This window comes from Podarcis raffonei, chromosome Z (genome assembly GCF_027172205.1).
Source record: "Podarcis raffonei isolate rPodRaf1 chromosome Z, rPodRaf1.pri, whole genome shotgun sequence".
Lineage (NCBI taxonomy): Eukaryota > Metazoa > Chordata > Lepidosauria > Squamata > Lacertidae > Podarcis > Podarcis raffonei.
Window position 1 is genome coordinate 9,925,034 of NC_070621.1, and position 12,941 is coordinate 9,937,974.

At 48.0% G+C, this 12,941-nt stretch overlaps 1 protein-coding gene across 3 annotated transcripts in view; it reads right to left on the reverse strand.

The window, feature by feature from the left end:
- Nucleotides 1-1,383: 1,383 nt before the first annotated feature.
- Nucleotides 1,384-12,941, reverse strand: part of ARRDC1 (arrestin domain containing 1) — a 56,208-nt gene continuing 44,650 nt past the window's right edge. Inside the window, exons 3-8 of one of the 3 annotated variants that reach the window (XM_053373877.1) lie at nucleotides 9,417-9,467; nucleotides 5,993-6,147; nucleotides 5,525-5,704; nucleotides 4,634-4,810; nucleotides 3,770-4,181; nucleotides 1,384-2,953 (exon numbers count right to left, since the gene is read on the reverse strand). In XM_053373877.1, coding sequence (XP_053229852.1) covers nucleotides 2,889-2,953; nucleotides 3,770-4,181; nucleotides 4,634-4,810; nucleotides 5,525-5,704; nucleotides 5,993-6,147; nucleotides 9,417-9,467 — 1,040 coding nt within the window. In that variant the 3' untranslated portion in view covers nucleotides 1,384-2,888. Of the gene's footprint in view, nucleotides 2,954-3,769; nucleotides 4,182-4,633; nucleotides 4,811-5,524; nucleotides 5,708-5,992; nucleotides 6,148-9,416; nucleotides 9,468-12,941 lie in introns of all 3 variants that reach the window. The other 2 variants (XM_053373876.1, XM_053373878.1) reach the window with 2 other exon arrangements.

Sequence of the window (12,941 nt, forward strand, 5' to 3'; positions counted from 1 at the left end):
TACTTCCTATGAATATTTGAAGGATGCCCTCCATGCCCCTTCAGGGCAAGACAGACAGACAGCTGTGACTGGTAGGCGTCTGGTTTGGAGACGAAGAACTGGCTTTTGGAAATGTCACAACACTGGCAGAGGAGACGATGGCAGGGAAGAGATACCAGAAGATGCCTCACAAGCAAATCAAGTCCTCCGGCACGAGCCTTTTATCTGACGTGGATCAGACATGCACATCTTGGGTTTATGCCTCAGCTGTACAGTTTGTGAAACTGGATGGTACAGGATTGCCATTCAGAACTGTAGCAAATGAAGGCTGAGTTTGGTTTTATCTGCTGATTTCAATCATCTTTTGTTTTTGTTTGTCTTAAAAACAATGCTCCTTTTCAAGCAATAATTTGGATGTTTTAAACTGTTTCAAGGTTTTCTTACATTCAAGGAGTGTATATGCCTTTTCATTAAATGAAATACATCAAATGAATTACTTCATTGCAAATTAAAGACAGGTGAGGGCTTGCAATGGAACAACAGTATTTCAAGGGCTCCCTCTCCATAATTCCAGCTGCTCCATTCCATTATCTATCCTGAATCATTTCCCATCATATCCCCATTACAGACACTCAATTGTCCATTGAACATACCCAGATCTCACCGTGGGCACCTAGATTCTCTGTCTCTCTCTCCTCTCCACCCTACACTGGCTGCCAACTTTTGGTACTTCTCATACCTCCTGTTGATACACCCCCTCTTGGGGGGTGTTGCTGATTTGACTACATTAGCACCAGCATTCTTCTGTTTCAGAAACAGTCAAAGGTAAAGGGACCCCTAACCATTAGGTCCAGTTGTGGACGACTTTGGGGTTGCAGTGCTCATCTCGCTTTATTGGCCAAGGCAGCCGGCGTACAGCATGACTAAGCTGCTTCTGGCGAACCAGAGCAGCACACAGAAATTGCATTTACCTTCCTGCCAGAGTGGTAACGAATTTATCAACTTGCACTTTAATGTGCTTTCGAACTGCTAGGTTAGCAGGAGCAGGGACTGAGCAACGGGAGCTCACCCCGTCGCGGGGATTCGAACCGCCGACCTTCTGATCAGCAAGTCCTAGGCTCTGCGATTTAACCCACAGCACCACCTGCATCCCTTCAGAAACAGGGGGATTTGCAAAATAAGCCAAGACAGGCAGAATGACTCCTGCTTCACATTTATGGTTAAATCCAGAGATGGGGAACCTCTGGCCCTCTATTGCTGGAAAACTCTTTGTCACACACAGGCAGGATGAGGCCGGCAGTTGTTCGGAACAGCACTTAGAGGACCAACTCCTGATTCAATCAGAGCTGCTGAGAGGAGTGCAGGGGGGGGGCGTGCGAGTGAAGCAAAGAAGACATTTTTACATTCAAGGTCTCAGAATAATTTATTAAATACATTTAAAATCTGTGTTTTCAAAGTTTCACCATTTAAACAAAGCTGATTGGAAAAAGACACAAATAAAAAGGGTCGTGGAAGAGGATTAATTGTCCTATAAAAACCACGTGGTGCTGGGAATGTGAACGTTTGCATGTCCATATTGCTGGATCAGCCACCCAGCAAACTTGAAGGAGCTCATGAAGAAAGGCTGGCCGAGAGAAAGGAAAAAGGCTTCACTACTCCAGAGGTGGTGCTTAGCAGATCAGACTTGTACACACAGAAAAACCTAACGCCCAACGTGGTAAATAGCCATGGAAAAAATAACCCCCCACACAAACCCACAGACACACACAGTGTGTCAGAAGCCCTGCTTTAAAAGTACTTTGACATTGGCTGTTCTGTAACATTGAGATTGCAGAGGCTGGGAGCCTCTCTGGGCAACAGCTAGTCCACTTTTAAAACTGCTATGCTAGTAAGCAGGCAGAACTCTCTATTTGAAGGAGGAGGCAAGAAACTCTAGAAGGAATATAGCCAACCAGCCTCTCACCTCCACTGGCCACGAACTGCAAAGCTGCAGAGGCACTCACTGTGGAGAGCAGCACGAGACCTGTTCCCACCCACTGTTATCCAATGGATCAAGTGCATCACTACCCAAAGCTCCTAACTATTTGGAATTCTGCTTAACAAACTGTATGTTTTTCTTTTCTTTTCCAAAAAGCTCTCCTCCTTCCCCTCCTCCATCTGGACTCACTTCCTGGGAGAAGCAAAGTCAAGAGGTAGAGTTAGGCTAGAATTGTGATTGTCAGTTGTCTCCTGTCTGTGGATTACAGGGGTGGCAGAGAGAGGGAAAATGGTAGCTACTACAAGCACTCAAGAGCCAAAAAAGGAACTACTACAAGCACCCAGAGTAAAAATCAGATGTGCTATGCCACATTTTTTTTAAAAAAATGGCAGGGAAATGCCAGTTGCCCTACATCAGAAGGAATGTTGATAGCAGCTCTTCCTGCACTGCTTGTACTGTTCTCTAGAGGGTAAGCTAGTGCAAAAGGGCACACTGGGCTTAAATCACGGGATGCCCAGCAGAGAAGCAATTTGTCTACACCCACACACCTTTTCTGGTTAGCACACAACAGATATGGGGTGGCACTCAAAATATATACATATGTACATTCATTCATTCATTTGTTTGTTTGTTCGTTCATTCTCTCTCTCTCTCTCTCTCTCTCTCACACACACACACACACTGATCTGCACACACCTCTATCTTTCCATACACGATGACTCCCACATTTCAGATAAGGCATCACGGGTGTTCGGATTATAAAGCAGCAAGTAAGATGATGAACTGTACAGCACAAGGAAAGAGATTATTGTGCAAGGCAGCCATGGCCCAGGGAACTATTGCTGGGGGAGAGAGCGCCCCCTCCAGGCAATGTTTTGTACTGTCCTTTCTCCCAGCTTGGCATGCCAGACATCAGGTTGTGAGCTTGTGGCTAGTTGCCATTGCTCAGGCTGGAGGTTGCGCTGCTGCAACTTTGTTCATATGAAGGGGGTGCCTCTGGAAGGAAGCAAAAGAGAGAGAGAAGTTGAAAGCCATCTAGTTCAGAGTTTTCAAACTGTGGTCACACAGTCGGTCCCTAGTCATTCCCTAGTCATTCTTCAGAACTTAACTTCACAGGAGGCTGTGATGGCCACCAACTTGCAAGGCTTCAAAAGAGGATTAGACCAATTAACAGAGGAGTACATTTAATGGTGTCTACTAGCCATGATGGCTACCCTCCATGGCAGCAATGATTCTGAGTACCAGTTGCTGCAACCTGCACAAGGGGAGAGGGCTCTGGAGCTCAGATCCTGCAGGCATCTGGCTGGCCACTGCGAGAATGGGATGCTGGACTAGATGGGCCACTGGCCTTCTGATGTTCTTATGGTCCACAGATCAGTGGTCCATGAGCTCTAACCGTCTGCAGCCTGAGGAACATAACAAGCTGCCAGTGGTCCATTCAGTTCAGTGCTGTTGAGGCTGCCTAGTTGCAAATTCCCCAGGAAAGAGACTCTCCCGTTCTTTCTGGGAGATGCTGGGAACTGAACATGGGATCTTCTGCATGCAAAGCAGGTGCTCTGTCACAGAGCTGTGGGCCTTCCTTTTTAGTCTTGGTGTTGCCCTTCAGAACTCAGCAGAGAGGAGGAGACAAAGATAGAATATACTGGCTTTGTCTGTCATCTGCTCTGGTGCCACTGGCTGCTGACCTCCCTGCCCTTCTGCCCCACCAGTCCCCATAGGCACCACACACTGCTGCCCATATGGGAAACAGCACAACCCCTGGGGTCTCTGCTCCAGCCAGGGAATCCTATCTGAGGCTAGGCAGGCGCTTACCGTAGGGGTAACCCCAGGTGCTATACTCCGGAGGCAGGATGAGGGAGCTGGCTGTGGGAACCGGAACCACCGTCCCCTCGGCATAGTAAGGGACCGTCGCTCCTGTCGAGAGGCAGAGTGTGGGGTGGTTGGGCGAGCTGCCCTGCTCAGAGTCCAGCCTTGCTTCCGGGAAGCTCAAGCCTGGTGCATAGCTGAAAGGCTGCTGCTGGGAGTGGCTCTTGGTGGGGATGGAAATGTTGTCCATGGGGTGGTAGCCACCGGCAGCCTCCTCGTCCACCGGCGGTGCACTCGGGATCACGGGCGACGGGACGTGAGGGACCAAGCGGGTCGGGTTGAGGGGGATCCTGTTCACAGCGATGTTGCCAATGTAGATCGGGAGAGCAACAGAAACCTCAGGAGATTTCAGGGACACCTAGGGGCAGGGAGACAACAATATGACAGCATGCATGAGGACATTGCAGGGGTTTGGACTGGACAGCCCTTAAGAGCCCTTCCAACTCTATGACTCTATAAGGAGCAGTCCTGTGGGGTCAGACCAAGGACCCATACATCAGGGGTGCGGAAGTGTCAGTCCCAGTGGCTGAATATGGCTCTTCAGACCTCTCTGTCTAGCCCTCAGGTCTACATTTCATCCCTCCCTAGGGATGTTGGTGTCTGGAAGGTGTGTTTTTTTATTATTTACAAAATATATGTGCTGCTTGATACACCTGTTTCCCTGTTAACTCACCCACTTTTGCTTCTGGCCCTCAAGAGGCTGCCCAGGAGGAAATGTGGCCCTCAGGCTGAAAAAGGCCCCCTGCTGCCTCTGCTATATTGGTAGCCCACAACCTGTGTTCATAATCCTCAGCAGAACTTGGACCTTACCTGGATGTAGTAGTCAATATGGATGAGGCTGCAGCCTTGAAGGATGGACTGAGGCAGTGCTGGGACGAGAATCTGCTCTCTCCACTCTGCATGCTTCCAGGCCTTCACGGGTGAACCCTCCACTTCCGCTATGGTCCTCAGGTCATAGATCCACCGCTTGGATTTGTAGGCAACTTTCTGGGTTGGGCAGAAGAGAAAGGGAAAATAAGGTCCGTATAGTTAAAGCTATGGTTTTCACAATAGTGATGTATGGAAGTGAGAGCTGGACCATAAAGTAGGCTGATCGCCAAATAATGGATGCTTTCAAATTCTGGTGCTGGAGGACTGCAAGAAGATCAAACGTATCCAATCTGAAGGAAAGTAGCCCTGAGTGCTCACTGGAAGGACAGATCGTGAAGCTGAGGCTCCAATACTTTGGCCCTCATGAGAAGAGAAGACTCCCTGGAAAAGACCCTGATGTTGGGAAAGATGGAGGGCACAAGGAGAAGGGGACGACAGAGGACGAGATGGTTGGATAGTGTTCTCGAAGCTACCAGCATGAGTCTGACCAAACTGCGGGAGGCAGTGGAAGACAGGAGTGCCTGACGTGCTCTGGTCCATGGGGTCACGAAGAGTCGGACACGACTAAACGACTAAACAACAACAACAATCCAGACCTACTCCAAGTACATCTAATAAAAAAAAATGGGCCTATTATTCTGAGAAGAACTGAGTTGAATACAACCCTATAGTTTTGCCTTGGATTAATCAACAGCTAATCCTAATTCTTCATAAAGACAGCTTCCTACGTTCCTAAGATTGCATCTGCAGCAAGGGAACGAAAAATGAACAAGTGCCCCTCAAGCAAAGCTGAGCACCTACAATACACTATCAAAAGCCTAGCCCGGTTACCTGGATGAGGCTGGCTACAATGGTGCTGGTGTCCCGGCCTGATTTGTTCTCAATGTCTGTCCGCAACTGGATGACCTGCCCTACAACGTAGCCCTTGAGGTCTGTGGTGGCTGTCAGGACCACGTTGCCAGTTTTCACGAGCTTGTAGCTGAACTTCTTTGTGATCGACGTTGTGTTTGGCTGCTGCAGAAAAGGAAGACTAGGATGAGAAGGGAAAACACAGCCTGCCTCCCACTAAGTTAGGCCCCACCTGCACTATTCATTTAAAGCACTATGAGGCCACTTTGAACCGCCATTGGCTCCTCCTCTAAGAATCCTGTGAACTATAGTTTAAGGTTGCTGAAGATGGCGAGGAGATTCCTATTCCCCTCATGGAATTCCCAAAGTGGTTTAATGAACTATCCCTTGGGATTGAAAAGCAAGATGTGGGGGTGCCTACCACCTTCCTTCCTTCCCACCAACCCTTACCTCAATCTCAGGGATGTCATTCAGGTTCAGCGGGCACAGGACATAGAATATCTTGCTGCATTTGTGATCCTTGGAAAACCGTGGTGTCTCTATCACAGCTTTGACCTGGTGCAAGACCTTCCCAAAGGGACCCTCAAAGGATGTAGGAGCTGAAGCTGTTTTCCAAAGAGAAAAGAGACAAGACATGGCATATAATGTACTTCCCCCCACCTTTTAAACACCCACACAAACACACTCTCTTATGACTTGCACTAGAAAAGAACAACAAAAATATTTTGCCAAAATCTCATTCTACTCTAGGAAAAGGTTTTGACATGCATATGTTTTGCAAACATTAGAAGTAAAACCAAAACCGTACATCTTCTTGATTTCTGATGGTTTGGGGGAGGAGGGTGATGGGGGCATTTTACAACCATAAGTATGGCTAAACCAAGACATTTTGGCACCTGAGGCAGACCCCAAAATGGCACCTCCCTCCCCACCAGGGAAGAAATGGTGAGGGAAGATCTACATCAGGAATAAGGTGGGGGTGGGAGGAAAGGTTGACATCAGGATCTGCTGCCCTGGTGGATCTTGCCACCTGAGGCAGTCACCTCACTTCGCCTCACGGCTGAGCCAGCCCTGGCCATAAGGCAGACCTGCACAACTTGGCAGTAGGTAGGGGCCAAAATTAAAATAGGCTAAACTTCTTCGGACCAATTTCCAAGTAAAGGTATAATTAATGATTAAACTGTTTTGCAAATAAACCATATTATTAAAAAGGGAAATTTCAATTAAGATAAATTAACTTGGTGGGCTGCTGCGCAGAAAGGGTGGGGTAAGAAGCCCTCATGTTGCTGCCGCTCACCCCATAGCGGGTGTCAGCTGCGTTGGTCCCTGACGACCAAAAACACAGAGGAAATATATGACTCTCACTCCTCTCGGACTAGAGATAGATTGGCAATGGCTGGTTGCCGTGGGTTACGTGACAAACAGGAGAGAATGTTCAGTGGCAACCCATCCACCAAATTACATGATGGGCACAATCAGCGCTTTTATTCTGGGGGTACTCAGGGGCATGCAGTACCAACACCTTTTTCCCCAAGAAGAAAAACATTGGGCACAATAGCAGAAGGCAGTTCAAGTGGCACATGGAAAAGCACTCATTACATCTTTACTTTCTTTTACATTTTTTGCAGGCCATCCTTGGGGGAGCTGCAAGTGGGCCGTATGTTGTGCAGGTCATAAGGACTAGAAAATTGTTGCTTTCTTTTTTTAAAAAAGGAAAAGCAGGTGGATATTGTAAGCTGCCTTACGAATGCCAATTGTTTTTATTTGTTTAAAATATTCATGAATCACCTGCAATCATAGCTCTCTAAACAATGTACATTACAGAATAAAATATGGAGCATACATAGTAGAAAAATGGTACAGCATTTTTTAAAAAAAGGGACATGATAAAATCGATGCTCCAGAAACGGCATGATGAAATCCATACAATCCATAATTAGTATAGATATCAAATTTCAGAATGTAAATATTCTTAGGAATGTTCAGTTCTGTGATTTGCATCAAATTCTGTTTTTAATTTGGTGTTTGCATGGACTATGAACAGCCCCAGACAGACACGTTCTTCAACAGCCCCTCTTTCTAAGCATTTTTAAACTCTCTTTTTCAAAGAGATTTAGAAAGTTACTGATTTAGAAGTTACTAGTTATTTTAGTTAACTGTTTATTCTTTATATCCCCAGCTTCCTTTAAACAAACAAACCCTCAAGACAAACTGGAAGAAGAAGAAGAAGAAGAGTTTGGATTTGATATCCCGCCTTTCACTCCCTTTAAGGAGTCTCAAAGCGGCTAACATTCTCCTTTCCCTTCCTCCCCCACAACAAACACTCTGTGAGGTGAGTGGGGCTGAGAGACTTCAAAGAAGTGTGACTAGCCCAAGGTCACCCAGCAGCTGCATGGGGAGGAGCGGGGAAGCGAACCCGGTTCACCAGATTACGAGACTACCACTCTTAACCACTACACCACGCTGGCTCTGCCCCATGGGGGAAACACCCCCATGGACACCAGCTTAACAACTCTGCAGGTAGGCTAGGCAGGAAAGGTGTGACCAGCCCAAAATCCACCCAGTGAGCTTCCTGACAGAGAAGATGCTCTTATGCACATCCACAAAGTCAAAGCTCAGCCATTCAATTAAAACAAACAAACAAAAAAAACTATGATGAATAAGCAGGGGTTTTTGGGGGAGGGGAATAACGTTCTTGTTTAATGTTTCACGGTTTTATATAGAAACAACCAATTTTAAAAATTAAGAGAGAGAATGGAGAGCATGATTTGAACCTGAAGACCCCGATGGGTGCAAATTGGGGGGGGGGAGCACAGCAGATCAGCTTCTGTTCCACATATTCAGCTGTAGGGCTCATTCACACTTAGCTTTTGCCCAGTGCTTTCTAGGCAACAGACCCGCACTTTCCTGGTCTGTGCTAGAGTACTTTCCCCCAACCCCACCACTTTCCCCAAGAGAACCTGATCTTTAACGAATTGGAACAAATGACAATTTGGGCTTTGCCAAGTGCCTTAAAGAGTGGGTTTCTGTGAGGAAAGTGGCTGAGGAGGAAAAAATTAAAATAGAAATGCTACGACACAGACTGGAAAAGCACAGAACTGTGCCTAAAAAGCACAGTGAACCATTAGTGTGTATGAGCCCATAGTGACTTGTGACCATGTGAACTCAGATGGAGGGTCGTATATATATATATTTAATAAATAAACCAATAAATAAGACAGGGAGCCCAACAGGAGGTGCTGCCAAAGGGGAGGAAGAGCCAACCCATTCTAGTTCTGTCCCCATCCTCCTCCTCCTCCCTCTACAAAGGCAACATTGAGATGGAGGAGGAGGCGGCGCAATCTGACAGCTACTGGACTGGGCAGTAAGCAGCAAGGTAGACAGGTGGGGGCTTGCTGAAACCAGACTGGGGTTGTCAGAACCACACCTTATTCACATTCATTCACTTGACACAAAACCATGGCTAGCTCTTGCACAGGTTTTGGAATTCCCACCCCACATCTGACACCTTTGTTGCATAGTTTTTGTCGTATGCTGAAAATAAACCTTCCTTTTCTGTCCGCTGATGCAACGGAGACCCACCACACTCCTATGATTTTTAACTTAGTTGTAAGCTGTTTTAACAGTGTATTTTAAATCACTGCAGCCTGCCATGGTAAGTTAGGGTGAAAGGCAGGTAAGAAATCCAAATAAAATTACCAATAATAATAGCAATATCTGACAGCAGTTAAGCACTTGCATGACACCCCAGGCAGCCCTGTGATTGTGCTCACAGGATGTTAAAATCGAGGTTATAGGAAGTCTGACGTCACTGTTCAGTCGCAGTCCTGGAAATCAATGGGAACAATAGAGCAAAAGAATAAATTCACTGTACCTGGAAGCAGGAACTGGAAAGGGAATGTGTGCTCCCCAGCTGCCAGGACCCCTGCAAAATATAAACGCAGAATAAGTGTAGGTAAAAGAAGAAGCCAGCAGGGACTGTAAAACAGGACTTAAGAAGAAACAGGCCACATGCCCATCTAGACCCACATCCTGGCTTCACAGTGGCCAGCCAGGTGGCCTCAGTGAAAGGCTCAAAAGGAGGGCCTGAATGCAAACACCATTTCTCCACTAGTAATTCCCAGCAGCTTCTATCCAGAGGCATATACTTACCGTATTTTTCGCCCTATTGGACGCACCGGCCCATAGGACGCACCTAGTTTTCAGGGGGGGAAATCAAGGAAAAAAATATGATTTCCCCCCCGCAGCTCTGGGAGCAGCGGACAGGCTGCACGCTGCCTGTGCGCTACTCAAAGACCTTCTCCCTGCTTTTGCGGGAGGTGGCGGAATTCCCCCACCTCCCGCCGTGCGCGACTCCTACGGGCTTTTCGACCAGGAGGGAAAAGGGACTGAAACGGCCAGTCAGTCCCTTCTCCCTCCTCGGGGAAAAGCCCCCAAGAGCGGCACGCTCTTCATAGGGTGCGCGGCTCCTGCGGGCTTTTCTACGAGGTGGGGAAATTTCCCCACCTCCTAGAAAAGCCAGCAGAAGCTGCGGAGCCCCTTTAAAGAGCGCACGGCTTTTGTGGGAGGTGGGGGAATTCCCCGATCTCCCGCAAAAGCCCACAGGAGGGAGAAGGGATGGACTCGGCCAGTCAGTCCCTTCTCCCTCCTCGGGGAAAAACCCCCAAGAGCGGCGCACTCTTTAAAGGCTGCGCGGCTCCTGCGGGCTTTTCTACGAGGTGGGGGAATTCCCCCACCTCCTAGAAAAGCCAGCAGAAGCCGCGGAGCCCCTTTAAAGAGCGTGCGGCTTTTGCCTGCTTTTGCGGGAGGTGGGGGAATTCCCCCATCTCCCGCAAAAGCCCACAGGAGGGTTGGAGAGTAGCGGGAAGGCGTCGCTCGCCTTCCCGCTGCCCCCCAATCTCTGGGGCTGGCGATGGGGGAAGCGCTGCTTTCCCCACCGCCAGCCTCCAAGCCGGGTTGGAGAGTAGCAGGAAGGCGTCGCGCGCCTTCCCGCTGCCCCTCATCCTCTGGGGCTGGCCATGGGGGAAGCGCTGCTTTCCCCACCGCCAGCCTCAAAGCCGGGTCGGAGAGTAGCCAGAAGGCGTCGCGCGCCTTCCCGCTGCCCCCCATCCTCTGGGGCTGGCGATGGAGGAGGCGCTGCTTTCCCCCACCGCCAGCCTCAAAGAGCAGACTCTCCTGGCTTCAGCGGAAGCAACGCAAAGCCTCCGGAGCGCAGGCTTCGGAGGCTTCGCATTGCTATCGCTGAAGCCAAGGAGCCTGCATTCGCCCCATAAGACGCACACACATTTTCCCTTCATTTTTGGAGGGGGAAAAGTGCGTCTTATAGGGCGAAAAATACGGTACTCTAACAGAGGAGACAAAACGAAAGAAGAGCATGGGTCAGGCTAGTGGCCCATCTAGTAAAGCATCCTGTTCTCACCTTGACAAACAAGATATCTGTGGGAAGCCCAGAGGCAGGACCTGAGCATGCTCTGCACTTGCAATCCCAGGAACTGTTATTCAGAGAGGGTGGGGGGTAGAACGTAAAAAGAACCCTGCGGCTGGATCAGGCCAAAGGCCCATCTAGTCCAGCATCCTGATCTCACAGCGGCCAACCAGATGCCCCATCTTACTGGAGACCTTTTATATATATATATTAATGTTGCAATACATATATGAGATGGGACGCAGGTGGCGCAGTGGGTTAAACCACAGAGCCTAGGGCTTGCTGATCAGAAGGTTGGCGGTTCGAATCCCTGTGACGGGGTGAGCTCCCGTTGCTCTGTCCCAGCTCCTGCCAACCTAGCAGTTCGAAAGCACGTCAAAGTGCAAGTAGATAAATAGGTACCACTCCGGCGGGGAGGTAAACGGCATTTCCGTGCGCTGCTCTGGTTCGCCAGAAGCGGCTTAGTCATGCTGGCCACATGACCCGGAAGCTGCACGCCGGCTCCCTTGGTCAATAAAGCGAGATGAGTGCCGCAACCCCAGAGTCGTCCATGACTGGACCTAATGGTCAGGGGTCCCTTTACCTTTACCTTTCAAGACATTAGCTGTAACAGCACGTGTATGACGGAATCTGTCCCATTTCTTCATTTTCTGAATAGTCGGGTGGCACTTGGGTCCTGCTTACAAGTCTCCCGTAAGATGGATTTTGATTAGATTATCAACCCTAATCAAATTTGGGCCACCAACCTGGATGGCTTCAAAAGAGGATTAGATATATTCATGGAGGAACAGGCTGCTGGCCACGATGCCTCTGTTTCACCTCCGCTGTTGGAGGCAGTCCGCCTCTGAGTGGCAGATGCTGGGAATCACAAGGGGGTGGGGAAAGGGGCTGTTGGGCTAAGGTCCTGCCTGTGGGCTCCCTATTGAGGTTTCTAGATGGCCACTGTAGGAATAGAATGTTGGACCAGATGGGTCCCTGGCCTCATCCAGCTGCAGGTCTCTTTTTACGTTCTGCCTCTTACATAGAGTACAATGGTACTTCTGGTTGCGAACGGGATCCGTTCCGGAGGCCCGTTCGCAACATGAAAAGAGCGCAACCTGAAGCACCAAATCTGTGCAGGTGCACGGTGTGATTTTCTGCTTGTGTGCATGCGCGAAGCGCAATTTAGCGCTTCTGCGCATGCATGAGCGACGAAACCCGGAAAAAAACCCTTTCTGGTACTTCCTGGTCGCTGTGGGATGTAACCTGAAAGAACGTAACATGAAGCGGACGTAACATGAGGTATGACTGTATGAAATTTACTAGTTGCTACTTCAAGTTAATTAATAATCCACAGGCCTTCAACATCTCACATGAAAATGTTTGACTTCATATGACGAGGGTGAAAGAAGCTCAGTTTAAAAAAAATAAAAAGAACAACTAAAAATGTATTTCTCACTGTTAAAAAAATTTTTTTTTTGAAAAGATTAGGATAAATGCTGTCACCAGCATACCCTTTAGTAATACAAGTACACTCTAAATGTTGCTTGTAGATCTTCATAGCTTGGGATGCAAATGAAGACATGTGAGAAACTGAATCAGTTCCCATTTCATTGTGACTCTACCCAATTAACACTTCCCAAAGGCAGCAGATGAACCCAATGCATTTATTATTTGAAATTCACACCCCTCCAAATTTTGCAGGGCGGATTTCCAATTTTTAAAAGTATGTAAAAAAAAGAGAGTATATACTTGGGGAAAGTGTACATAAAAATACATACTATACTGATGAAAGCAATATAAAAACCTATACTATATTAGGGGAAACTGGCTGCAAAAGTGCAAATTTTTGACAAAATTACACACAATTTGCATACATCAGAAGAAATGCAAACTAAGTCCTAATAAGTTTAATGGTGTTTATTCCCATTTAAACTGAGAATGGCAATCAGACAGACTTTATAACTGACTCAGTCCCACAAGACTGTATATTCG